This window comes from Calypte anna, chromosome 33 (assembly GCF_003957555.1).
Source record: "Calypte anna isolate BGI_N300 chromosome 33, bCalAnn1_v1.p, whole genome shotgun sequence".
NCBI lineage: Eukaryota > Metazoa > Chordata > Aves > Apodiformes > Trochilidae > Calypte > Calypte anna.
The window spans coordinates 875,659-903,313 of NC_044275.1; the positions used below are offsets into that span (position 1 = coordinate 875,659).

Below are 27,655 nucleotides of genomic sequence, written 5' to 3' on the forward strand. Positions count from 1 at the left end.
AAAAAAAAAAAGGTTTCACACCCCCCAGACAGAGGGGGGGTTTGTGGCTATTCCAATCCAACCCCACCCAAAAAAATGGGTGCAAAGAGGGGACCCCCCCCCCCTCCTCCTCCTTCTCCTCCTCCTCCTCCCTAGTACCAGGGGGGGCTCCCACCTCCATTTTGGGGGGGGGACACACAGGGACTGAAAACAAATGCAAAGAGTGAGCACTGAAACTTGGGCTGGCCTTAACCCTCACATGGAACCCTACCCACAGCACCACCAACAGTCGGCCTACGGGTTTCCATTTGACCACCAACCTTGAACATACAAGCCCTAAGCGGCCATTTGCCCGTATTGCTGAATAGGGTCCCGAAGCCCAAACGACCGGGACTTGAAAGAAATTCAAAGAGTTACCTGTAGCAAGACGACTCTCTTTTAGGATACGCCGCTTCAAGGTTCAAACAGGTATTCCAGCAAAGACTCGCAAACATCGCTCTGAGCCTATAGGCAAAAGTTTGACTAGCCTGGATTCATGCTATTCCTCTGAGAGTGACTGACCTCTCTGCTGTCTACCTCAGGAGTGAGCTGAGCATGTGCTTCAAGCCTCACCTTTTATTGGCCCCCTGGTCCTGCCCATGTGCAGTTAGGGCCTGCTTTAATCGGGCCCAGGTGGGCTTGACAAAAGCTCATGCCACTCCCTTGGAATTAGTGGCACCTGGTTGCCTCATTTCACTACACCTGGTTCTGCATTTCACTACACTTACAACTGAAAACTTTGGCTGGCCTTAACCTTCACATGGAACCCTACCCACAGCACCACCAACAATTGGCCTACGGGTTTCTATTTTAAAAAAAACCTTAAATCTACCAGCCATAAGCAGCCATTTTCCCCAACTGCTGAATGGGGTCCCGAAAGTCCGAAAAACTGAGACTGGAAAACAAATGCAAAGAGTGACCACTGAAAACTTGGGCTGGCCTTAACCCTCACATGGAACCCTACCCACAGCACCACCAACAATCGGCCTACGGGTTTCCGTTTGACCACCAACCTTGAACATACAAGCCCTAAGCGGCCATTTGCCCGTATTGCTCATAGATTTCTTCTCTTTTGTACCTGTTTTGGGTTATTGAAAAGGCAACAAATAGAAGGGATGGATAGATTCCCTGCAGGATGGATGTTCTCTTGGAGACAAAGCCAGAACTGTGGAATAGTTCCTGTGGAGCCCCTTCCTGGCAGCTCATGGCTGCTCTTGGTACCAGCAGTTGGAGCTCCAGCTTTTGGACCACATTAACCTGGGTTCCCTTCTGAGAGGTTCCACTGAGCAGCCCTCAAACAAGTGGGTGTTTCATAGCCACTACTCTAGTGAGTTGCTTTGGGATCTTCCAATTAGCACTCGCTCATTAGATGACTCTTACATTAATAGAAGTTTGGGAAGCACCATCCCCACTTCACAGTGCGTGAAGTTAGCAACAGGAATCTGAAATTGCCATTGAGTAACCAGTACCAGAGCTGGGATTAAACTCTGGGCTCCTGGTCCTCTCTTTTAGGCAGGATATGCTCTTTCTTACCAAGGCAATCATGTGAAGATTTCAGTACCCCTGGGGAAAATGAGAAGTGAAGGAAGGTGGGTGACTCTGCAGTGCTGCCTTGGAGATCATCAATCAAAATATTTCCCAAACAGCTAATGAGCTTTTCCTTAATTGTGGTGTCAATACATCTTCTGTGCCAGGGGCTGGGAAGATGAATTGCTTAATACCACTGGTTTTATCCACCTCTTCCCTGGAGTTTATCAGATACTTTGAGGCCCTTTGGACTTAATTAGAGTCGAAAGGCACAATTGCTGAGCTGACCACTGAGGTGCTGTCACCAGCACAGCTCCGGGTGGATCAAAACCTCTCCTGCCAGAAGCTGAGGCATCTCAGGTGCCCTTTGCTAAGTAGGGAACTTTTTGTGGGTTAAACATTAACTTCACATCCTTCACAGCTCCCTTCTGGTCAAGGTTTAAGCCAGGAGCCACACTGAGTCAGCCTGGCACCTCTGCTTCCTGCTCCTGCATGATTCATTCCCTTCTCCTCTCTGGAGGAAGTCTTGGTCCTGGATGAAGCAAGGAAGAGGCAGCAGATCCAGCTTGCACCTTGCCATTGGAGATCAGCTCCTGGTAACTTGGGACCCTGGGAGGTTTCCTGGCTGGCCTTTCTTAGCTTAGTGCAACAGGAAGGGAAACTCCTGGCTACCAAAAAATCCTCCTGAGCTGCAGAAGAATTCCCTTCAGCTGTTAGCAGCACCCCACTCGTGCCCCCCAGCAGGGCCCTGCTCCTTCCAGGCAGTGCTGGGCTTTGAATTCCCAGGGCAGCTGATTCTGGCTCTGCTGTTTCCTGTGTGGATTGGTTCTTTATGGGTCCTTTAAATAAAAAAGATAAATCCTTTCAACCATGGCAGTTTCAAGGGAGTGGCCTGGCAGGAGGGTGGGCAGATGAGAGGAGCTGTTTGATTCGGTGTTGCTGCTACAGTGTCTGCACTCCATGTTTTGGTGTTGCTGCCACAGTGTCTGCCCTCCAGCACTGCCAAGTCCTTGGGTGTAGCCAGAGCCTGAGCTGGGGAAGGGATTGCTGAGTGCTGCTGCCTGGCTGGGAGCTGCAGCTCTGGGCTCTGCCTCCCGCAGAGGTGTGAGCTGGAACAAAACCCCAGTGACTGCTGCTCATCAGCTCAGGGGCTGCCCCAGGCACTACTCCCGCACGGCTGGGACTGGGAGTTTTGCCTGGAAAGTAAATGATTGATTTCAGTGGAAGTTTTTGTGAAAATGCAACTGCACAATCCTGCTGAGCTCAGACCTAGAATGGAGCCAAGAGCCTCTGTGGCTTTGGGATAAACTTCACTGTGGTTACGGGCGTTGTGGGATCATGTGATGGTGCAACTGATCTTTCCAGCATCCTGCCTTCTTGTTTTAGGCCTCTTCTGCTGCACAATAACACGTTTCAAGTTCAAAACATTGTCTCCCGCTAGGGTTGCATCTTTATTGATACCAGAATTATCAGTCTAGAGTTGTTGAGAAAACTCTGCCTCTGCTTACATTCCTGCTTTCTCCTAGGTTTCTTCCCAGCATGCCAGCCCCTCCACAAAGCCTTCAGCAACCTCAGCAGAAGGAATTCTAACCAGACACAGCTTCTCCCTCTCCAGCATTCCCTTTCCTGCCCAGAACATCCGAATCTGCTGCTCCTCAAGCGTTTGGTGAATTTAGGGGGAAATCAGGTCTAAGCTGGACACTGAGCCCCTCTGAGACGCGTTGACCAGAGAAATGTGTGCCTGAAACAACTTGAAAGGAACTCGAGGGAGAAGAGCAGGAAAGTGGTCAGTTGTGAGCTGCTGAGATCTCTCCTCCTGCAAAGAGCCCGCCAGCCCTGGTCTTTCTGTGAACCTCTTTGTTCCTGCAGGGGAGTAGCAGGCAGAAAGTCAGCTGCTCTGCACAGGGTTTAGTCCTCCAGATAGATGAAAGGAAAACGGTTTGGTGTCCCAAATGTGTGTCATGGCTTTAAAAGAAGAATTAAAGACCAAGATGTTTCCAACGGGTCTGCTGAGACCAGCCCTGTCTGACAACATTCACCAAGCCACCAAGGAGGCCCAGCCAGTGTCTGCAGAGCTCTTGTCAGGAGCACTCTGTGATCCCCAAAGCTCTGCCACAGTTGCTGGGGGCTCCCTGAGCAGCTGGAAGGACAGCACAGAAGAGCTGAGGCAGAGCTCAATATTTATCCAGTGTTTAAAAATATTTATTCCTCACTAATAATGGCAGCAAGGATACCCAGACCAAATTTAGAACCTTTGGATAAAACCCTGAGTCCAAAAGGTGCCCTGGCTGTTCTGGCATCAGCTCTTGCTCCAGCTGGGACCTTGCAGGCAGAAGACAGGGAACAGGGACTGTGTTGTAATTAATGGGGACATCATCCCTGTCCCCCTGGCCTGACCTTCCCCCAGACAGACAGGGAAAGCTTTGGGAATACAACCAGAACCAGGGAGAATCCATTTTATTCTTGCAACACACTGGTGGTGTTGTATTCAGCTGTGACTGGAGCTAGTGAGCATTCCAGTGTGAGTAGAACAGGGGTAAAACAGTAGGGAAAGGGAAACTGAACTCTTGCCTCAGCACAACCAGGGAGGGAGCAACGTTTCCCACTTCACTAGGGAGTAACCAGAACCTCAGGACTGCTGGCTGTGTGGTTCCAGCTCACACCCACAAGAAATTAATCTTTTTTTTGCCAGCATAGCTGCTCCAGGCTTCTGACTACAGTAAGTGTTGCTCTTCTGCATTCATCAGTCTGCCTGGTGGTTATAACAATCAACTTCTGGCCTCTCCAGGAGAAATTCCTGGTGCTGTGCCCTCAGCACTACCTCGAGGTGGAGTTTCCTCTTGTGAAATCAGCAGGTGCTGAAAATCTCCTCATGGCTTTGCCCTCCTTTAGTCACACGTGTCATGCTCCTCATCTTCCTCCCACCCGATCCTGACTGCTGGAATTCTGCTGCTCTAGATGTTAAGATGTTCTTCAGATCCAGGCACCTGCAAGGGGATTTCTGCCGTTTCCATTTTGGCCCTGTCTGGAGGAAATCCTGTGACACTTTTCTCCGAAGCCGAGGCTCTTCCCACCCTCTCCCCACCCGTTCCCGGTGGGAGCCCTGGCAGCCGCCCCAGGCCCCGTTACTCAGCCTGGGCAGAAGGTGCTGTGAGCACCGGAGGGGGCACGGTCCGGCCCGGGGGTGCTCAGGGGTGCCGGGCCCATGGGATCTCCCCTCTCCCAGCTCCCACCACATGCCAGGAAGGGCAGGGAAAGGGAACCTGGGGGGTAATGGGATCCAAACCACGAAAAATCGTGGAAAAACGTGCAGGCTCCGTGGGTGCGAAGCCCGAGCGGGCTCTGGCGGTGCCTCCATTGCGGATGGACCCGGGCGGAGAGAATCCGCCTGCATTTTGTTACAACTGAAATAAACACTATTTGGGCTTATTGAAAAAACACAAACAACCCCAAACTGCCCCCCCAAAACCCCCGCAAATTCCTCCCTCCCGCCCGCGGGCAGCGCCGCTTCCTCCACCGCAGCCGCCGCGCCCTCTGGTGGAGCGGGACCGAGGGGACTGGGTCGGTCCGGACCCTTCGCTGCCCCGGAAACTCTCGGGGTGCTCCGGAAGAGGCGGCGGAGCGGCGGAGGGAGGGGGCCGGGCCTGGCGGCAGCAGCAGCAGCGGAGGCGGAGCCCGAGTGTCCTCATCGCTGGCGCTGGAGCGGCCGCCGCCGGGCACCGGGGAGCGCGGTGGGGATCGCGGGCCCGGCGGCCTGGGCGCGGGCGGCAGGATGCTGCTCTTTGTGGAGGTGAGGCGCGGCGGGGCGGCCGCGGGGCCCGGGCCATGTGGCGGGGAGGCCGCGCACGCCGCTCCGCTCCGCGCTGAGGGGGAGGGGACGGGGCTGACACAGCAAATCCGGGGGCGGCGGTGGCGGCGGCCGCGGGCCCGGCGGGCGGTGTGGGGAGCGAGGGGAGGGGGAGTGGGGGCTCTGGAAGGTTCCGCCGGTGCCGGGGCCTCGGCGCGGGGGGTGAAAGGCACCGCCGTGACCTTCCGGGGGAGCCGCCGAGCCGCGGCCTGCCGTGAAGGTTACGCGCGGCGCGGGCCCTGGGGCGCTGGGAGCCGCCGCGCCGGCCCCGTTGGGCGGCGGGAGGGACTCGGGGGGGCTCCCCGCGGATCGAAGGGGGTCGAGGGGGGGGCGGTGGGGAGGAGCGGAGCGTTCCGGGAGCACGGGGCAGCCCCGCGGGGCCCAGCGCTGCTGCTGCCTTGGGATGGGCCTAGGAGCGGTGGCGCGGTCCGTGCGAGGCGGCCGCGTTGAACGCGTTAATAAAATCCCCGGGGTGGAGGGGACCGGGGAAGGGTTTGTGGCGGCAGACGGAGGGGAAGGAGCCCGGCTGCGAGCGCGGTCTCTCCGTCCCCAGGCGTGGAGGTGACCCGGGTGGGGGGGGGCGGACGGGCCGGGCTGTCCCTGCCCGGGGCAGCGCCGTGGCTCGGGCCGGGGTCGGCAGCCGCTGTCCCGGGCGGTGTTTCCCCTGTTCACGGCGTTTTCAGGGGATTCGGTAAAGCGGTTTGAGCCGTTGCGGGGCAAACCCAGGGAACCACGCGGCGGCCGTAAACTTTATTGTAAGTTTTGTCCAAAAACGTGCGGAAAGCCGAGAGCTGCCCCGGGTTAAGCAGGGATTGAGCGAGGGCAGCAGCAGCGGTGAGCTCAGTGCAGGGCTGGTGCCGGGGGCTTTCACACCAAGACCAGGGTTGTTCTGCAGTTAAAAACCTCTACTTAAAAAGGTCCGGGAAACGCTGCCCCTTCCTCAAACCAGTTGCCTCGGTTTTGAGCTGAGTGATACTGAATTTGTGCTGGGGGGGAAGATGTCGTCGACATGGAGTGCTGGGTCTGAAGAATTTGTTTTTTCAGTGTTTAACTCGAAGAGGAACTGCCCGGTGACCCAGGCTGAGAGAGGGAGAGAGGAGCTCAGCCTCTGGGATGGGGTTGGGCCCTCTGAGTGGGTTCTGCACCGGGAGCAGTTGGGCTGTGGATGGGACTTGGGCTGCTCCGAGGATCCTGGGATCCAGCAGCACATGTCCGGGGGTTCAGGGAATCCTTTTAAACCACAAACCTGGCTGAATTCGGTGTCATTGTTTGAGCTCCTTCCTCCCACTGATAGTGCTGTGGGTCAGTTTCTGTCCTCTCCATTCAAAAAGCATCAATAATGTTGAGTTTTGTGTTCCTGAGGACAGTCTGGACCTCCCAAAGGTTCCTTTTTACTGCCTGGACAGGGAACTTGAGCTCTTGACCAGGTGTTCTGGATGCTGGGAAGCAGGGAGCAGCCTTGACCTCAGGATCCTTGGGGTTTGCCTGAAAAATCATGTCCAGAACCAGGTTGTGTCAGAAGTCCTGGAGCTTTCAGGAGGATGAGCTGACTTGCTTGAGCTGTGTTTTATTTTAGACTTCACTGAAGTGAGCATGTGGTGGTTATTGTGAACTGAATCTGTGGAATTCTGTTTTTCCTTTAATATCTTTTAGCTGCAAAAACCTGCAGTGAGGGAATGGTGTGAGCCTGCTGCTGGTTTTCATGTGTTACTCTTTGGGGTAGGTCTTGTTTTTCACTTGCAGCCAGGACCATCATGCTGTTACCAGGCAATAACAAAGGTGCATTGGGAATATTATTAAATGCATTGTGAAAAAAAATGTAATTGCTGACAGCTTGCTGAGTCTGCTTTGGGTTTTGCTCAGTGGGGGACGTGTCACTAATTCAATATATTGGGAAAAATTTTGTGCATTTCACCTGGGTGAAACACTGCACTGGTTGGTGCCAGCAATATTTTCCAGCTATTAAACCAGGAGTGTGTGAAGCAGAGAGTGTTGCTGCCCTCTCTCAGCAGGTCAGGCTTCCTGCTTCTTTCCAGGTGACAAACTCCCCAGGTTGTCCCTGGATGATGGACACTTGACACAGGTGAGGGTGTTGCCATCTTCCTGCAGCACAGCTGTGGGTGTGCATCCCCCAGGGATAAAGGGGATCCCCCCCCTGCTTCTGGGGTGCTGGTCCTGATGAAACAAAGATGCTGCATCCACTGGAAGTGACTCTCTGGTGACCATTAAACTTAATTTGTGTTTTAAGAGTTCCCTGGAAGAGTTGGGACACAGAGCTGCTGTTAGGTGATACCCAGCAGTCAGATCCAGAGGGGTTCTGTGTGGTGCTTTGGGTTTGCCAGCAGCTTTTTTTTTTTTTTTTTTTTTGCTTCTTTGGTTTGTTTCACAACAAGGATGAGCTTTGTGGAGGTCGCAGGTAACTTTGCTGCCATGGGTCTGAGTCTGCTGCAGCTGCAGCTTTGCCTCCCTGTCACATCCCCCAGCCAGCACAAGGCTTCTCTTTGCCAACCTCCATAGGTTTGCTGACCTTCAGTTTTTTTCCCCTCTGCTTGCATTTTCACTTCTGGAAAACGTTTGGTTTCTCACCTCATAGGTTTTATTAAATTCTCTTCTAGATTTTTTCACTTGGATTCCCTTCTAGAGGGTCACTCTGCTCTGGGAAGTCTGTCACAACCTCTGAAGTCTTTGATTGTGGGATAATTGGAATTATTATTAACTTAATAGTGTTATTAAAATAGGGCCCTCTGAAAGATGTTTCATTAATCAATTTTGAGGGATTGCTGGAGGGAAATCTTTGATCCACATTTGCTGGAAGTAACGTGAGCTGGAGGGAAGCTCTGCTGAGGAAGACAGCTTTGTCAGCTCGTGGCTACCAGTGAGTGTCCCTAACCTTTGTAACTCTGTAAAGCTTTAACCTCAGCATGAAAGTTCCTGATAGCAGCTGGGTGGAGTGTTCTGCAGCCAATCAAACGGGCTCACTATTTGTTAGCCTCAGTTAAATAAGCAAGAATTTGTATTTTGGCCTCCTCTTTGGAAGAGCTGCTTGCCAGACTGGAGTGGGGCTGCTCCTGGAGCAGGGCACGCTGGAGTTTTAAAAAGCTTCTGTAAATCAGAGACTTTTTGTCCCCTCTGAGGCCGTGGTGTCTTGCTCTTAGGAGGCATGACATGAGGGCTGGGTTTGCAGAGTTGCATTACTTGTCACTGAGTGTTTCTGGAACAAAGAGGAAGGAGCCCACGCTCTGGTTCAGGTGTGTATTTCAGCCCTTGCATTAATGGGTCCATTCATTGCTTTATCAGCCTCCATCTCTTGAGTTTCTTGGTGCTTTTCTCTTGGCCCTGTGGTTTCTGACTTCTGGTACGTGGTGCAGTGAGTTACATCATCAGCCATGCTCAGAGTTCCTTTTTCCTTCTGACTACTTCCAGAAGTGCAGGAATTTCCCTCGAGTGTTTCAGTTTCACTTTATCATCCTTAACCCTAAAAAATTACTTCCAGCTTCAGTTAAAGCTGACCTCAAAGATGCAAAAGTAGTGAGGCAGTGTTTATTATTATAAAATAATCATCTCCTGAGGCAGAGGAGTGATCAGCAGCTGAGTTTGGAGTTCTGAACCTCAAATCTATTAACAGGGAGAGTTTGGGGGTGCAGCAGGTGCCTGGGTTTGTCTCCTTAGGTGGTTTTGTTGGGGAACAACTGCTCAAAAAACTAAGAAGGAAAGTGGACATGTGTCCTGTCATGTGGAACTGCTTCTAGTTCTTCTTTCTGTTTCCAGCTATATTTTTCTGCTAAGATGAACAAAGGGGGCAAAGCTCTGTTGCTGTGTGGATCACATCAGTTGCATGGGGGGGATTTTGAAGCCCAAAGAGGGCCTTGTAAAACAGTGATTTTTGGTTTGCTTTTTCTCATGATTGTGTTGAACCTCTCTGGTGTCTGGGGGCTTTTTGTTACTGAATTTGGGCTTTTCCTGGTAGCTGATAGCTTTTGAACTAGGTGTGACCTTGGCAGAGGAATTATCTCTTAGGCTATTGCAACAGCTTCCTTATCCTTATGAGAAGATGTTGGAGGCCTGGTAGTAAACTACTCCTCAGCTTCAGAATCCAGGAGGCTGGCCTCTCAAAATCAGATTTCCTTATTTGTGAGGCACGAGCTGGGATTAGTGACTTTTGCCTATTAAATTCAAGCAAATGATGTGAGTGAAGTGGACTCTTGTTCAATGTCTGAAGGAAACTGTTAAGAGGAAACTCTCAGGGTTGCTCATAGGGTGTTGGGAGAAGTCTGTGGACGTGTGGTTTTCTTGTCTGTGTGGAAGGAGTTAGATTTGTCCTGGTAGAGCAAAAGCCATGATGATGGTTGTCCTCTCTGCTGCTTCTCTCATTGGACTCCACACCCAAATGCTTCAGAGTTTCTGAGTAGCTCTCATAAAGGGACCTTGAGGGGCACCATCTTTGGCTGTACAAACAAATGGTGCTGAGTTTATTTTTGCCAGGTTCCAGACTGGGATCCAGCACCTTCCCCTCGTCTGCCTCATTGTTTACTCTCATTAATTATGGTCCTTGTTGCCCAGTGTCAAAGTGAGTTGAACCTGTTCCCCCCCATTCCCAGCAGGCTGTCGTGCTGTGTCTGTTTGCCTTGGCACTTTGGAAACTTTTAACATCCTCAGTTACAGGTTAAAGGAAATGATGAGTGTGCACTGATGTGTATGAGATGTAGATAAAGTCATGGGGAAATCAAAGTCGTCAGTTTCTTCTCCTTGAAATATGTTTTTCTACCTTCCTTTCTAGGAAGGGGTCTGGAGGAGGGAAAATTTCCCTTTCTGGTGAAAGGGGGCTGGAGCAATATGCCAGTAAGCTTGTGAGTTCCCAGAGTCCTTGCCTGCTAGCTGCTCCCTCTGCTGCTGTTGTCGGATGTCAATAAAGAGAGGTTGAAGGCAACACTTCTAATGGAGGTAGAAATGAAGTACTTGGAAAACACCAAGGATTTTCCTGTTTTGATTCATGAACAATCACATAGGTGCTGAATTAGTGGGTTAGACCCTTGAGGTGTGGAACTCTCTAGCGAATCATTAAATTCACCTGTATTGTCTGGCTCGATTTCTGCAGCACCCTTTTGCTAACTGAAGTGTTCTGGTCTCTCCAGCAGGTGACATCCAAGGGTGCTGGCTTGAACCCCAACGCAAAAGTGTGGCAAGAGGTACCCCAAGGGAGTGGTGAGGCTGTGCCACCCACAAATGGCTCTGAGCACTCGTGGCAAGAAACGGCGGCTGCCCAAGGGGCTCAGACTGAGGGTGAGATCTCACAACCCCCCCCCTTGCCAGGGAGGTCAGCAGTGAAAACAACCTCTTATTCCTGAGGTTGTTACCCTTGACAAAACAATCATCTGGGGATGGTTGACTGAGGGGTGGGCTTTGGGTTGGGGATTCGAGGAGGTGTCAGAGCTGTGCCAGGACTGAGAGCTGCAGCAGGGGCCCGGTGATGACCAAGTAACGCGCTCCGAGGGGCAGGAGGTGCTAAATGTGTAAAAATGGATTTGGGACCTGCCTGGTTCACCATGGCTGCACTTTAGTGTCTGCTTCACCCTGTGAACAGGAAGATAAGATCTGAGGGCCACCTACAACAAGATCTCAGCTCACCAAGGTGCTGCTCCTTGGGGCAGGAATAGAGGCTGCAAAGCATCTGTGGTCAGCTCCTTGTAGTTTGTGCCCTGCTCTGTTCTGAGTATCACTCACAGTCCTGTCATCCAGAACTAAATATTCCAAAAGTTTAACTCTCCTGATTTGGCTTGGAGTTGTTACAAAGCCAAAACTGACTCCTGAGATTCTCGAGTGTTTGTTGTAACACTGGTAGCCAAAATTTTTGAAATGGAAAATACTCAGAAGTTTTTTCTTGGGGTTTTGTGCTGATGGGGTCTTGTTTTGCCAGGTAACATAGAGATTTCAGAGGAAAGCTGCAAGCAATATGAAGTGATGTATTCCCCATCTTGTGAAGCCCCAAGAAATGGCACAGGAGTTGACGAAGCATCTGCAAATGGGATTGTCTTAGCAACTGAAGATCTTGGATACCAAATCTATGAAGTGTCTGGTGAGTGTTCAAGTCAGGCACCACTATCAGTATCTGTAACCCTTCAAAGTCTGCTGCAGTTCTGGTGTGACTTGTAAATCCTGAGAAGGAGCTTTGAAATGTTCTGTTCAAAGTGTATTCAAGAAGGTCCAAGCCAGCCATGGCACTTGGCCAGGGAGGTGAAAACAGCAAGATGTTGTTTTGAGAAGGTGCAGCAGGGTGGTTTTTCAGTGTCTCATGACCTTTTCCTCTTGGATTCCTTCTTTTTGTTGTGCAATGGCATGACTTCTTGCCTTGTACTCTTCCTGTGAAACAGATCTGATGGTGCTTGTGGTAACTTTCAGGTGAAGGCAGCTCCACTGTGTCCACAGAAGACATTAGAGAATGTTTGAAAAAACAGCTTGAATTCTGCTTCTCACGGTACAGTAAATAAAACTTTGTACAGACCCTTGACCAATTTTTCCCTTTTTTTGGCTTGATATGTGCTGTAGTCACCCTAGAACTGTGAAATGTGAGGGAGTGAGTTGGTTGTGATGTGAAACAAGATTTGCTAAAATGCTGCACAAAGCCTGTGGTACCTTTCAGCTGTTCCAGTCCTGTCTGTGCCTCCCAGCTGTGAGATGTTGATGATTTAGCTGTGTATTATTTCTGGCAGGATCAGTTTTGCAAGTTAGCATATAGAGCCCTGTAACTTCCATTCTGTTTTTTTGTTTAGTTATTCTGCTTTGTGTTGATCTGCTAGAAGTTTTTCCAGAAGAGAAAGTTTGAGTACATTTTGTCTAGGATTAGCTGTGAATGGTGAATATTTAAGCCTGTAAGGTGTAAGTAAAATTCAGGATTTTTATCAAATAGTGAACTTTTGTTGTTGCAGTGAGAATCTTTCAAAGGATCTCTACCTGATGTCTCAAATGGATAGTGATCAGTTCGTTCCAATATGGACAATTGCCAACATGGAAGGCATTAAGAAGCTGACAACTGACATGGACCTTATTCTTGAAGTTTTGAGATGTAAGTTTGGGTGTTTGGTGCCTATAAACAGAGCAAAGAATCCTTCCATGCACAATGTCCAATACTAAGCTAACTTCTGTATTTTAATTTTAGCTTCTCCTATGGTACAAGTGGATGAGAGAGGGGAGAAAGTCAGACCAAACCACAAACGTTGTATTATCATTCTCCGTGAGATCCCTGAAACAACACCTATAGAGGTAAATATTAACGTGGCAAAAAAGCCACAGCAAGAACTTGTCATTGTTGTCCCATCCCAGTATGAAAATGCTCTTAAGTTAACTTTTTTCCCAGCAAAAATGGAACTGACCAGGCTTTCCTGCAAGGAAGCTTGAGCTGATCTCTTTCAAATCTGAAAATCAGTCCAGGGATTCCCTTGGAATTTAGGCTGAATTTTTGTCCCAGTAGTAACTTCTCTTGAAGTCTGACAGTTGTTTTGGCAGCAAGAAATGTTACTAAACATTTCTCATTTGTTGTGACCCAGTGTGAGCTGAGCTCATGATGTTCAGAGAAGGGAGGATAATAAAATTCCTACTGATACTTGGCTAACAATGATTTAGCTTTTTTTTTTTTTAAAGTTTCAACATGGGGTGTTTGTCTACTAGCATTTTTAATTAGTTCTTTTAATGCAAATGTTGAACAGCTGCTTTGCTCTCTCTTTGAAATCTGATTATTGCAAAGCTGTCGAGTTGCCTTTATTTAGAAACATTTCTTAAAATCATTCTTGTCAAGATGACTCTCCTGATCCAAAACTGTGCTTTTGCTGCCTCTTCCCTGTAGCAGTTCTCTAGCTCTACACTGGTTTTGATTTCCTTGCCAGCTGGGCTTGCTGCTTTTTATTTTTCAGTAAAAATACTGAACGCTGGGCTGGTGTTGCTGGGTTCAGAACCAGGCAGAGGGGAATTTGGGCTCTGGTGCAGTGAAGATGGCAGCTGAGGAGCTGGAGTATCAACTCTTGTTGGTAGTGTTCAGTTTACAGCTCAGATCTGGGTCCCCTGTAACTGCCTGATGTTTTCTCTCCTCTAGGAGGTTAAGGCTCTGTTTAAAAATGAAAACTGCCCCAAAGTGATAAGCTGTGAGTTTGCTCACAACAACAACTGGTACGTTACATTCCAGTCGGATACAGATGCACAACAGGTGAGGCTGCCTCCAGCTGTTAATGACATCTCAGCTCTGTTACTGCTGCTTCCCTTGCTCAAGAAAATGACACATGTGCCCTGTGCACCAAAACCAAACATTTACTTGCTGATGGCCTTTTTATTTTAAGAGATTATTGGCATGGTCTAGTTACTGAGAGAGTGTGGGGTTCCAATTCCCTTGTCTCCCTCTTGCCTCTGCTCTCCAGGCACCTGGAATGGTAAATCTGAAGTGTTAATGAATTTAGCTGAGATAAAAGGGAAGCTGTTATATTGCTACACCTTAATATTAAATCATCCAATACCCCTTGAAAAGTACAGTTTTTATCAAGATATTCTAATGTTCTTCTTTTTTGTATCCACAGGCATTCAAATATTTAAGGGAAGAAGTGAAAACCTTTCAGGGCAAGCCAGTAATGGTAAGGTTGCTTTAGATGAGGTTTCTGTTTGAATTGATTTATATATCAATCAGTGATTTATATATAATTTCTATTTGGGTGGTGGGGAGTTAGCAGTGGGATGGTTTGTAACCTTTGCTCTTGAGTGCTGTTAGCAGAACGAGGTCATGGGTAGCTTTGAAAAGTTCAGTGGCTGCTGGTTACTCCCTTGAGGTGTGAAATACATTCCTGTTTTGTCTTCCCTTCTCCACTTTCTCTGGAATCTGGGTCTGCAGAACTCAGGAGAAGGGACTCTTGCCATCTTGAGTCTCTAGCTTGACTTAGCTGCTCTTAGAGTGAAGGTGGAAGCAAGATGTACTGTGAGAGGAACTGTCAAAAGTGGAGAACCTGGGTAGTGACTGCAGTAGGAAGCAGAGTTTAGGTTAAACCTGGCATTCCTGAGCTGAAGCAGCAGCACGTGTGTCCTTCCCTCTGGATTAGATTTGGGAGTTCTCATTTGTAAGCAGTAATCAACATACTTCCTCCTCACATCTCTTCTGGTATCACTTCTGTAGGAAGATTTCCTGTTCTGTGCCTTTTCCCCCAGCTGATGTGTGTGGTGTGATTTGGTGTCTTGCAGGCAAGGATAAAAGCCATCAACACATTTTTTGCAAAGAATGGTTACCGGGTAGTGGATTCCAGTGTCTATACTCAGCCAGTCCAAACACAAGCACAGTTTGCCTCCCCACTCTTTATGCAGCCTGTATATAGTCCTCAGCAGTACTCTATTTACAGCATTGTGCCTCAAACGTGGTCTCCAAATCCTGCACCTTACTTTGAAACACCACTGGTGAGTAAGAGCTGGTGACAGCCAGGGGAACTCAGACCAAACCAGCAGTCAGAATTTGGTTAACAAATAATAGGGCTTCTCAGCTGTAGGTTTTCTAGGCAGATCCCTCTGTGCTGTGTTCTAGCAGTGCCCTGAGAAAGCCAGGCTCTCACAGAGGCTCTGTGTGCTTTGCTGCTGGCTGCCATTTATTTCAAGAAGTTTTGGTGTAGAATTGTGTTAGCCAGGGGCTACTGGTACTGGAGGAGCTTTGTAGCCCTTCCAGGAGTGGGAGGACTCTAATGCTGAAGTGAGTGTGCAGCCTGATAACCTGGTGGGGGTTTTGCTTTAGTAGGGAGTTCACAGCACAGCTGGGTAGGGTAGCCTGGTGTAAAAGGACAAACAGAGGCAGATGAATAACTGCTGAAGCTGATCTCATGAAACTGCAAACATTTTTCTTTTTTTTTAGTTCAGGCACTGAGACTGTTCTGTCTGTTGCAGGCCCCCTTTCCTAATGGTGGATTTGTGAATGGCTTTAACACACCAGGATCATATAAAACAAATGCTGCTTCTTTGAGTATAGGTCGCCCATTCCATAGAAATCGGTAAGACAGCTCTGTCAGTTTCTTCTCTCTGAGAACTCAACAGTCCTGAGCTCCTGAAGAGTTCCTTGCACTTGTAAAATGCTGTGCTGTCTGATGGGACTGGGTTACTTATTTTGGTTATCAAATATGCATGAGGTTTCTCAGCTTGATTGATGAAATTAAAATCAAGGTGGCAGCTTCAGATCCTAAAATAATGGACGTGTGTGCTGGAGGGAGCAATGGTAACTCCTTTAAAAGCCTCAGAGGAATTTCTGCAGAGAAATAAATAACTTCCTCTTAAGGTAATACTTGTAATTCTGTTTGTTATACACAGATTATAAACTCCTGCAGTACAACTGTTAAGCTTTTCCTGTTGTGTGATTAGTCTTGCAGAGAACCATTCAGTTTATGCAGCTGAGAGTTGCATGCTCTGACTGCTCTATGCTGGAACTGCTTGATGCTGAGTCTGTTACTGTAATTTATTTGCTTTATCCCCATCTTTGCTGTTAACTGTAAGGATTCAAGATATAAACACTGGGAGGGAGGTGGGGGGAGGAAGCAGTTTTATACTTGCTAGATCAGTCCTCTGTGAATACAATGGAGTAGTAATCTGTTTGTGTGGGTGGAAATTGTTTTATTTGCCAGCTCTTTTGCTGTATTCAGCATAGGGGCTGGTGGCATGGGAATTGCTTTTTATGCTCTCTGAGAAATTGGTTGGCAGCTGCTGGTACCAGAAGTGGGTTGTGGTGCAGATAAGGTTGCTGGCTGTTGGCAGAAGCTGAACTTTGGAATTTGGTCTGTGGTGACTCAGCAGAATTTTAAGACAAGCTGTGAAGCTGGTAGTATGACTCTACTTGGAAGATGGGGCAGTTGGTTGAGTCACAGGTGCTCAGCTCCCACCTAAGATCTTTTTATTAAGAGTGGGGTTTTGTGCTGTAAATTGTGCCCAAACTTAAAGCCTGTAAAACTCTCACACATGGACCCTGTCAGAAGTACAGATGGATGCTGAAACTGTTCAAGAATTGTATGTACTCAAGCACTAACATCTTGAAATGCCCACGTGTTCACTGATACCTTACAGATCACATCTGTATAATCCTGAAGCTTTGAAACCTCTTCTGGGTATGTTAAGACTCAGATGTAAAATGTCAGTCATGGTGAAGTGACAGCTTTAGGGTCAAATATCTGCAGGTTCTGTTCTGTCTTGGTTGCTGTATCTTTCCTGCCAACCTTGCTCAGCCTTTGTGCTAGTCCAAATCTTTGGTTTTGTGGCAATAAATCCTCATATTTTGGAAGCAGACCTGAGGTACACTTAGCAGGGGTGCTTTGCAAACAGGAGGCTGCCAAGGTAACCAAGAGGCACAGCCTGGAAGGTTTGGCCCAGTGATGATCAAGTATCGCGCTAAGAGAGAACAGGTCCAACAGCTGATTGTCTGGGCAGCCTGCACCTTCTGCTTTTCCTTCTTTTTTTTCTCTTTCCCCTCACCTCTCCTTTTTTTTTTTTAATTTTGTTATATTTTGGTTTTCTTCCTTATTTTTCCTTGTCTTTCCTGCTTTGCTCTTCTGCCCAGACAAGGCTGTGGCCTTCTCAATGACGGGTAAGATTATGAGATCTGAGGGCTGAGTGATGGCTTGGAGAATCTTCTGTTTGAAGAATGGATTGAACAAAATGGGAGAATTTTGTTAACCTACCCTCCTCCCTATGGTTAGAAAACTTTTAACATTATCAGGGTAGTTCTTAATGCTTCTTAAAACTGTGAAGTGTGAATTAAGCTCTGTTCAGTGAATTGCAGAGGAATTTGTGCAGAGAGGTTAATCCATCTGCTTTTGGGTTTCTGTCCTGGCTCCTTAACCTTGATTTCTTTTGTCCTGCAGGCAGTTAATAGTTAAGTATTGGATTTTTCTCTGTAGCTAAACATTTGTTTAAGCCCATCATATTTATTTTGCCCCAATTTGTTGCATCATCCTTGTGGGAAAGGAAGATAAGGTCTTTTTAACAGAGAATCCTCAGTGCTAATATTGGTTAAATCAATATTTTTCTATCCAGCCATCTAAAAGGTAACTTCAAAGGTCTTGGGTAAAGCAGATCATTTTTGACAGCTCAAAATCTTTTCCTTCCACCTTAAACTTGTCAGGCCAGGAGGGAACAAGTCTAATTGGTAGAAGCTGGAAGGAAACTGCCTCTTTGGAGGCACAAGACATGTCTTTTTGTATTCAGAGAAAATACAGCTTTAATGATGAATAATGAACAGCACAACTGCCTGAACCAACTACTCTACAACTCCCTGAAAGAAGCTTGTAGCCAGGTGGGGGTTGGTCTTTCCTCCCAAGTAGCTACCAGTAAGACAAGAGGTCTTAAGCTCTGCCAGGGGAGGTTTAGGTTGGGTATTAGACAAAAATTCTTTCCAGAGAGGGTGATCAGGCATTGGAATGGGCTGCCCAGGGAGGGGGTGGATTCCCCATCCCTGGAGGTTTTTAAGAAGAGCCTGGATGTGGCACTGAGTGCCATGGGCTGGGAACCATGGGGGGAGTGGATCAAGGGTTGTGACTTGGTGATCTCAGAGGTCCTTTTCAACCTGTCTGATCCTGGGATTCTGTGTGTGTGATAATGGGCTGAAATGTCTGGAATATGGTACACTGCAGAGGCAGTGTTGTGGGTGTTTGATAACAGGAACAGTGACACTTGGATCCTGGCTTTTCATGCTCTTGAGAAGGAGTCTCTCAGCTACCCTATCCTTATCTTCCCTCTTCTCTTCAGCCTGTTTAGTCATCGTGTACTCATGGCCTCTTGTTTCAGTTCAGTTTTTCCACTTGTGGCCAGATCAGTTTGTTCCTCAGGCTTGGCTGAGTTCTTCAGATCATTTTCCAGTACCCTGTGCCTGTGCTGCAGGCCCAGAAAACTGAAGAATCCTTCTTTGGGTTCTTCTGGCTCTTCCACCCCTCTAGGTTTGGGTTTTTTATTGGTTGGTTAGATTTCAGAGAGGGGTGGTGGTTCCTCCCCTGCCTTGGTGTTTGTTGGGCAGTGATCTTCATCTTTTCTTCAAATGGCAACACTTGACAGGAGAGGAGGCTGCAGGAAAACTGTGAGAAAAGGAGTAGGTGGAGGTAAGGAAGAAGAATTTCTTTGTTCCTGACATATGTGTGTAGGAAACAACTTCTCCTGTGGAGTTGCATTACTTAGACCTCCTCCTTTCTTGTCGGCTACAAACGAAGTGCAGTTGGTGCTTGTTTTGTGTTTTGTTCTTTAACCTCTGGATGACACAGCTGCTGCTCTGTGTCCTGCAGTGTGAAGCCTCACTTCCGATCATCTGCCAGCTCAGAACACTCTGTGGAGGGTCCAGCTGCCATCAGTCCCCTGCCCATGGGGGAGGGACCACTGAACAGAACCAACTCCAGGAATTTTCTTATGGAGCGACATAACAGCACGTTAACTGGGCACCAAGACCAAGGTTATTCCCAGAAGGATTCTCCTACAGCACAGATGGAGCAGAATGGAGATTATGGCATTGGCAGGGGCAGGTAAAGAGCTGCCTGTGCTGCTTTTTTGCTGTAACACAAGAGTGCAGTTGGGTCAGGCTGCTGGAGGTTGAAATGACTCGTGCAAGCCAAGGATCATCAACCACTGGCACAATAGATATTTCTGTAAAGACTGACCAGGAGAAAACTGACATTTAAATAAACCAGGCATGATAAATGCTTGCCTGGGAGTGTCAGTGCTGCTTGCCTGACTCTACAGCTATTAGTTCTTCTGACAAATGCCTTGCAGTAGGGTAGTGAGGTGTCTTATTTCAGAATAACTGCCAGATTTGTCTCTAGAAATGAAAGAGCTGTTGAAGGAAAGTTTGGTGTTTCTATCAATGTAAATAATCAAATCATCAGCTGGGGAATTTGTTGCTCCTAAACATTGTAAGATCCACTAGTTTTACCTTTTGTCTCTTTATTCAGGATTTAGACACTTAAAAAGGTGAGACAGATATGTGAGAAATTGCAGGAATTAAGTTTTTTACTATAGAATAACAGGATACTTATTCTATAACCTTGCAGTCTAATTGTCACTGTGCCTGTTCAGATACAGTGCCCTAAGTTCCTCCAGGGGGAGAGAAAAGAGAAATTGTTGCCTGTGTTGGCTCTGGTCCAAGAGTGTCAGAGCTTTGACTCCTCCTGAAGATGGAGAACATCCCAGAACTGTATCTTGAGAACCATCAGCAGGCTGCTGTAAATCCCCTGCCACAGGCTCCCCTTTGTGCAGCTGAGTGTGCACTTCAGCCAGATGAATGGGCTTACTCACTTTTTTTTTTTTTTCCTTTAAAGGAGGAATGTTTTCAGAGGTCGGAGGAGACGAGAAGATGAGCGAGTTTCAGTAAGTTCCACTTCCCCTCTTGTGAGGAGCTGCACAAAGTGCAATGTGTTGGCTTTGCATTTATTGAAGGAATGGCATTGTCCTTAAATTCCCTGATTTAGTGTTTCCAGGCAATTCCCTGACATTCTCTCAGTGATTTTAAGGCTAGGTGTTATGGCTCTGTTAATGGATATTTTCCTTTTCTAGAGACCTCAGCCTTCAGCAGAAACAAAGACCCAGACACCAAAGTTTGACTTGCTAGCATCAAATTTCCCACCTTTGCCTGGCAGCACAGCAAAAATACCAGGAGAGTCTGTGCTGGAGAGCAGGATGTCTGATATTGTTAAAGGAGTCTGCAGAGAAAAGGTACTAGCTCTGATCTCTTGATAAGGATTTGAGTAGCTTCTGGAAATGACTAACTTTGCAGCACTATTGTGTAGTAAGTGGTGAAGTTTAAAGGTGATTTCTCAGATGTCTTGATGTGACGTGTTGGGCAGGAATTTAAGCACACCTGTGATCTTTCTGTATTTTGCAACTTTGTACAGGAAAGCAAAGACTTGCTGCCCAGCTGTCCAGCTCCTGCTCAGGAAGAACAGACACCCAGCACTGTCCAACAGCCTGTGACAAGTGTGAGTTCACCAAGTCAGACTGAAGCTGTGGTGTTAAGGTATGCAGATTGCTTCAATTGAAAAATCTTAAAACTTTTATGTTTTAGCAAAGACTCTAGCTGGCTGGTGTCTAGCAATGTGGCAGTAGTTTTTGTTGTTTCTTCTCTCTATAGTGGGCAGCTTCTCTAGAGGCCACTAAATGGAAAAAAACAAATCATGGTGGTAACTGGCTGTTCCATCCTGTTCTGCAAAAAAAGCTCAGTTGTGACTTCAAAGGAAGAAAACACTTTTCTCACACGTGAATTTCCGTGTGTGTAGCTTTTAATGTTAACTTGTTCTTGCTTTAACAGCACAGTTCAGCCAGACAGCAAACCAGAAGAGGTGTCTGCTCAGAAAGATGTTACAAGCCATGCTTCCCCGCCAGCATCCGTCTCTCCTGTCAGTGCTGCAAAGCCACCAAGGACAAACACCACTTCACCCCCTGCTAATGCAAGTGCAGCTCCTGCTTTGTCGCTGCAGGTAAGGCCTGGAGCAGGAAGTGTGTGGGGGGATTTTTCTTGCACGTTCTGCTGCAGCACCTGGGACCTCCTCTCGTGCAGTTTGCTGCAGCTTTGGGGTAACCACTCGCTGCAGGTCTTCTTGCTCCTGTGCCTGGGGTGGTCTGGAAGAGCAGGGTGTGGTTATTCAGGGCTGTAAACCTAAACCTAAACCTTGTTTTTCTCCTTGGTCCCAAAGGAGCCACGCAAGTTAAGTTACGCTGAAGTTTGCCAGAAACCCCCAAAGGAGCCTCCTCCCGTTCCTGTGCAGCCTCTTCGGGAGCATCGCACCAACATCGTTCCCCCTGCCAAAACTGAAGAAAACATCCCAGCTGAGAAGGCTCCAGAGAAGGCTCATGAAAAGGTTGAAGGTCGAATGAAGGATTATTCTGGGTTCCGAGGCAATGGGCCTCCCAGGGGAGCTGCTGGGAAAATCAGGGAACAGAGGCGCCAGTTTGGACGCAGATCATCGCCTCAGGGAGCGCCTCGACGCGTCGGCAAGGAGCAGTACGTGCCACCCCGGTCACCAAAGTAACACTTGTCCAGCCAATTATTCTCTTTATTTAATTAGAGCTGTGGACTAATGAGCAGCAAAAGAGACTGTGAGAAAGAAGTATATTCTTGAAGGGGAATACTGAACTGGAGCATGGCTTGTGTGGAGGAATTGTGGAGGGTCCCAAAATTCATCTCTCAAAAGTGATTTCGCAAATGCTGGAGGATTCCAATCGATATAAATATAGAGATTATAATTTTTGTATTTTTGTTTTTAATTTGCAGAGGGTTTCCTGCTTGGAATCAGTTTTGGGGTTGTGAAACTAGCATTTTGACAAAGTGAAAGAGTATGAATTGACAAATTAACCTGTCCCTCAGTATAGGAGGAAAAGGATAAGAGAATATTATTTTTGAAAAATGAGCATTTCTGTAAAATTAGAACTTTTTTTAACCTATTTAACATTTGGCTTGTCGGATGATGTGTCAGCCATTGATGGCCTTGCACTGCAGAGCTCATCTGCAGCTGAGGTGCTTGGTCAGTGTGTGAGTGGAATGAGTGCAGCCAGATACTGTTGTCACGACTTAGTCACTGATGATGAAAACTGAATGTACTACTGTAGTAAACTTTGTGTTTCCAGCTTGAAGTGTAGTCTCTTGACCTTACTAATGATTCATTCAGAGAGCTTTTTAAACTAAACTGAACTTTTGCAGGATACTGGATTGTAGAGCATGTGGAGAGCAAAACTTGTCTTCTAAGATGCAAGTAGAGGCAGACTGGAGCACGTCAGAATTTTTTAATTTGCTCTTTTTCTTTGCCTCCTTTCGAGGGCAACTTCTTAGCTTTTGTTTTTAGTCTTGCTTGTTACTTTCTCTAAACTCTTTATCACAGACTTCTGTGCATTTATTTTGGTATTTTTGCCTGAGGCAGGCCCAGTACTGGATGGATGAGTGTCTACACAGTACATGATGATAGCTTGACAAGTAAAGAGCCTGGAATTCCAGTGACAGATGTGGAATTCTGCCTTGCAGGTGGGAGCTCTGGGCAGGGAGTTCTGCCATGGCCCACCAGGGCTACTGAATGGCTAGCAAATCAGAGACTTGGCTAGGTTTTCTGTATCCTGACCTTTCTTTGTGTTCTGGAGTAGGGTGTCAGATGCTGTATAGTAGGAATCAGGGTTTGTATCTGCTGGGAACTCACTGTTTACAGCTGATGTAGTAGCAACTGACTTTTTTTTTTAACTGTTTAAGTGGAACTAGAGGTAAAGAGTTAAAGCCCTCATGTTCTGAGAAGTTACTTGAAAGGTAGCATCTTGCCTAGCTGTATGCTGACTAAATTTGCAACACTATGGTGTAGTAAGTGGTTAAGTTTAAAGGTGATTACCATAATGATTGAAATAGGAAAAATTCAGTGCATTAATCTGCCAAAATCAGCATGCCAGGGTTCAAAGTTCTGTATAAAGTGGTAGGGAAAAGTAGCTTCCAGCAGTAAGAATCACACCATTTTTGGGTTTTAATTTTATTTTTTTTTTTTTTTAGTGAATAGCAAGTGTACAAATTTAAAGTTGTGAACACTGGAAAATGCAATTGTGATATATACCATAAACATCTTAGTAATATATGCTAGTGTTGCCATTAGAATGAATGTAAGTGGAGGTTAAAATAACTGTGAAAATCTTCATTTTCTGATTTCTTAGCCAGATAACCCATGGCGACTTCTGACTCAGTAGGCATTCTCTATCAACTGCTTTGAGAACACTCATATCTATTTTTATAAATATATATAAAGCCAGAGTTGTCATTTCTCTAACTTATTATTCAGCTTGGCAATTGCTTTGATTTGACTCATAACATGGTATGATGTATTTATGCAGTTAACTGTTCATTTCTACGCATGTTATATATATACATATATATATATATAAAAAAAAAACAACACCAAAATCATTATTCACTTTTTAACTACCTGTACTGGGTTTGGGAGGTTTTTTTTTTTTAATTTGGTAAAAAAAAAGCATTGATCACATCTACAGTTTAAGGATGCTTACAGAAACCTTCTCCATTTGTCTTGATAATGCTACGTTTGTTGGAAGGATAGAGCAGTTAAGTATTAAAGTTCTGAAATGAAGTGGATTCAAAGTTAACTGTTAATAATTGTAAAGGTTATAAACAGTTACTGCAGTTAAACTGGGGGAAAAAAAAATATCTTTATGATAGTCACAGGTATTTAGGGTAGATGTGCACTGACCTTGCAAAGTTGAGGAAGTGTTGGGATGCCAGGAGCTGCCGTGAGCTGTTTGCTGTTCAGATGAAGAGTTTTTTGGGAAAATGCTTGTGCAGATGTTGCTCCTTGGCCTGGAGGTGAAGGCAGCTGTTGGTTCTGACCCACGCAGGCATCTGTGTGCAGTGCATAGAGTGACCTTGTAGTGCTGAAAATGTTAACAGTTGTGAAATGTAACTTCATTTATTAGATGTGGAAAAAAACAATAATAATAATAATAATAACTGCAGTTCAATTTTTTTCTTGTAAGGTGACTGGGAAAACTTGGTGGAAAGGATGCTTTGTATGTCCTGGGTGTGCATTTTCCAGCAGCAGATTATGGCTCTTGTACAGTGTATGCAAATAAGTCTGTAAAACTGTTGGCTTTTTCCAGCATATTCAAACTTGTATCAGATTAGGGCGCTCAGAATTATTTATTTAATACCTCCATGCAAGGATTTAACTTTAGCATTTCCCTTCTCCCTTTTCCCCCACTGCCATTTATAACTTGTGGGGTTTTGTGTTTTGTTTTTTTTTCCTTTTTTTTTCTTTTTTCTCTCTTTCCTTTCTTTTGTGTGTGTGTGTGTGGGGGGGGGAAATAACCAAGTATAAATATAAAGGCTGTGAAAAACCATAGTTTTGTGTGCAAGTTCTCCTGCAGTACTTGTATTGCATGGCAAACCTATAACTACCAGGCTAGCTGCTACATTCTCATCCCCGTGATGGACTCAGGATTGTGTCTCCACCCTCCCAGTTTGCTGGTCCTGACAGACTGGGGGAAACTGGGACAAAGCAATCGTTGGGGAGCCAGCCTGCCTGCTGGTGTTGGCTCACTGATCTCATTTGAGTTGTGTTGTTTTATCAGCAGAGGTGAAACTGTCCCTTGTTCAGTGTGCACTTGAAGTGACAAGTGAAGAGTTCTCCGTGGTTCCTTTTTGGGTAGCTCACCACATGATGTACAGACAGACTTCCCTACTCTGCTGATATTTGACACCAGAAGGTGCAACTCACTTGTAACTTTCAGTTTTATGAACTGTGACTTGTTTTCAGAATTGTTTTGTTTTCTTTTTGTTTGTTTCATTTTAGTTTTTTTGTTAGCTACAGAAGTATACTTCCCCAGTTAAGTTCTTTTCCAAATTACTGTGCATGGAAAAGATTGGGCCACTCTCTTGTACTTCTGGGGAGTGAAAAGAGAAGTAATTCTTTGCATGAGTTAGTAAAATTAAAAGTGCAAGAAGTTTTTTTCTTTTGATTTCTAAAATTAAGTTAGTTTAGTAGTATCTTACATTCCTGCTATCTTGTTTTGTTTTGTTTTTTTTTTTTAAATAAAAAATGCCTGGCACAGTATGATGGTGCAGTTTTAGCAGTAGGTTAAAAAAAAAAAAAAAAAAGAAAAAAAAGAGTAACCCACTCTATTAACCAGAAGAGAAAGATGATACTGTGGCAGATCAGTAGCAAATAAGTGACTTAATCGATGCTTTACTGTAGTTAAATAGCTATGGCCTTACTACTTTGTCAATATCAGCTTAATTGTCTTGAAAATGTCTGCTATTTTTACTGTTACCCAAGTGACTGTTCACCTGGGGTAAAATATCTGGTATGTACAGATGATATTTTAAATTTGTAAAATGCACCATTGTATTACAGACGATGCAACAGAAATGCACTTCGGGGGGAAATTGCTTCTGATAAGTTTTTTTGTAAATCCTTGATTACTACAGATATGCAATAGAATTTTTGTTTCTAATTTTGATATTTCCTTCTGAAACATAAGATTGTTGCCATTAATCTGAATGATTTATCATGGTCTTTGTGTGTATATATTACATAGAGTCTGAGCTTCCTTTAGGATGGTACATACTTTTGGTTTGTTGTAGCATTTTAGTTGGCTCTTCTCTTAAGTGCCTTTAGTGTAGGCACTTCAAGAGGTTAATTGAGTCTGTTTTTAATGTACAGTTGGGAGGACTTGAAATGGAGTTAAAGCAACTTATTTCTGAAAAAAAAAAAAATCCATCTGCAAACTAACCTGTAACAACTTTAAAATTTTATATTTAAGAACCAGAGGTTTATTTTTATGGAGCTTCAGTTATGAATACAGTTTCCAAAAATGCAACTTCAAATGTAAACAGACTGTGCATAAATGGGTTTTGTTCTAATTTTTATAGAATACAAAATATTCAGATAATATATTGAGCTCAAGTTAATACAGACATCTTGTTCCTCCCGGATGAATCCAGCTTCCCCTTGGCATTTATGATCTCTCTTCAAAGTGGTAGGGCTTCAGTGAAAAGAGAAAAAAAGCAACCTATCTGGCTTCTATATTTTGTCTGTTCTGATATATTCCTGTTGTCAAAACTGTCCAAAACAAAATTTGTGTAAAGTAGGTTTATGCTTTAAATGTTAAAATGATAATACATGTATTTGTATTTGTTTTTGACATTGCCAAGGTGCTATGGGAAATTGAAATAACAGTTAGAAAAATAAAGCTGATTTAAAAGACAAAAAAACCCCAAACCTAACCCAAACCAAAAACCATACCCTACAAAAAAACCCCCAAACTCGGACTCTTAATTCCTATTGTGCTGTTCAAAGGGTCTCTCTTCCTCTGGATACCTCACCTTGACCTTGTCCAGCTTGCAGCTACCTCAGCGCCTGCTTTGCTCTCTTTGGGACCCTGACCTTTGGGTTTTCCCCCATTATTCCTCCTAAGGGGTGGGGTTTGGTAGAACTGGGGGTTCTTTTAGGGAACTGAAATGACAGTGAGACGAAGCCTTACTCTTGTCACGGAGCTCTCACAGGCACCTTCCTCCCGCCTTCCCTGAGCAGCCGCCTCTGAGGTAAAATTTCTTGAGCAGGGCGAGCAGCGAACGCGTGTGGGGGTTCTTTTATCAGGTGTTTTCAGATGCAAGTTCAAGGGCCCTGGGGGTGGCCTCACCCCTCCAGCAATCGGGTCCCTTCTTCCCCTCAGGCGCTTCCAAAGGAGCGGGCGGCGCCGGCGGCCCCTGAGGGGATGCGGCTCGCGCCGCGGGGAGGGCGGGAAGCGGCGTTCCACGCTGAGGGGAGCCCAGGAGCTCGTTGTCCCGCTTCGCCTGTCCTCAACCCTCCCTGTCAGGCTCCTTCAGGCCTCTCCGCAACGTTACAGGCGGTGGAAAAGCGGATCTCAACATTGACTCCGGAGCGAATCCGGAGCAGAGGGGGGAGCGGCAGGGCCGGGGCCGCCAGGGGGCGCGCGGCGGCGGCGCTGCTGAGGCGAGGCGGGCGCACCGCCCCGTCACGTGACGGCGGCGCTGGGGCTCAGCGATGGCGGAGGTGGCGGCCGCTCCCGCTGCGCCCGCGATCCGGAGCCCCCGGCGCTGAGCCGGAGCCGCTCCGAACCGGCTGCCGGACCTGTCTTCCCTTTTCCCCTTCCTTCCTTCTTTCCTTTTTCGCCCGCCATGGCCGAGACGGCGGCCTCGGGTGTTTCCTCGCTGCCCCGCGAGGTCCGCGAGCAGCTGGCCGAGCTGGAGCTGGAGCTCTCTGAAGGTGAGGAGCGCCGGGATCCCTCCTGCCCGGCCCTGCCCTGCCCTGCCCTCCTTTCCCCTCCTCTCCCCTCCCCTCCCTTCGGGGGCGACGTCCCGTCCGCCACGGCCTCCCGTGGCCCGGGCTGGGGGATCCTCCGTGTGAGGGGAGTGAGCTCTGACGCGGGATTGTGAGGGGAGAGGAGGCCCCGAGTCTGTGAGGAGTCCGGGGGGCTCCGTGTGAGGGGGCCGGGGCTGAGGGAGGGGTGGGGGTGAACGAGTCCTGGGGGTTCCCTGTGTGGCGGGGGGTGGAAGCCCCCCCCCCTGCGGGCTGGGCTTGTGGCTGGGGGGGACACCCGGGGATGAGTGGTGTGTGAGGGGGATCTGCAGCCTCACCCTGGGGTGACCCTTTTATTTTATTTTTTTTTTTTGCCCGTCGGAGGTGTTTCCCCCCCCACCCCCCCTCCTTGGAAGTCTGTTCTTCCTGTGGCCCTTTTTTCTGTAGTTTCTGAGCTAAGGATGCGGAGTGGGAGGGAGGGACGCTGGGGGCAGCC

General features: G+C 47.1%; 2 protein-coding genes across 9 annotated transcripts in view; both read left to right on the forward strand.

Annotated features, from left to right (window-relative positions):
- Positions 1 to 5,187: 5,187 nt before the first annotated feature.
- On the forward strand, positions 5,188 to 25,712 carry LARP4 (La ribonucleoprotein domain family member 4). Of its 5 annotated transcripts, none has more exons than XM_030468185.1 (17): positions 5,241 to 5,335; positions 10,170 to 10,333; positions 10,525 to 10,672; positions 11,307 to 11,465; positions 11,789 to 11,864; positions 12,316 to 12,452; positions 12,546 to 12,649; positions 13,476 to 13,586; positions 13,951 to 14,004; positions 14,603 to 14,812; positions 15,290 to 15,393; positions 18,658 to 18,891; positions 19,684 to 19,732; positions 19,919 to 20,077; positions 20,257 to 20,378; positions 20,667 to 20,838; positions 21,055 to 25,712. In XM_030468185.1, the coding sequence occupies exons 2-17, from the start codon at positions 10,328 to 10,330 to the stop codon at positions 21,388 to 21,390; spliced, it is 2,181 nt and encodes a 726-aa protein (XP_030324045.1). In that variant the 5' UTR covers positions 5,241 to 5,335; positions 10,170 to 10,327; the 3' UTR covers positions 21,391 to 25,712. The 5 variants fall into 5 exon arrangements, with proteins under 5 accessions (XP_030324043.1, XP_030324042.1, XP_030324045.1 ...); XM_030468186.1 differs by having other exon boundaries at positions 10,528 to 10,672; XM_030468183.1 differs by lacking the exon at positions 10,170 to 10,333 and having other exon boundaries at positions 5,188 to 5,335; positions 20,670 to 20,838.
- A 1,163-nt stretch (positions 25,713 to 26,875) lies between these two features.
- The window catches only part of DIP2B (disco interacting protein 2 homolog B), a 63,201-nt gene continuing 62,421 nt past the window's right edge, over positions 26,876 to 27,655 (forward strand). For all 4 annotated transcript variants that reach the window (XM_030468112.1, XM_030468113.1, XM_030468115.1 and 1 more), the window contains exon 1: positions 26,876 to 27,126. In XM_030468112.1, coding sequence (XP_030323972.1) covers positions 27,039 to 27,126 — 88 coding nt within the window. In that variant the 5' untranslated portion in view covers positions 26,876 to 27,038. The remainder of the gene's footprint in view (positions 27,127 to 27,655) is intronic.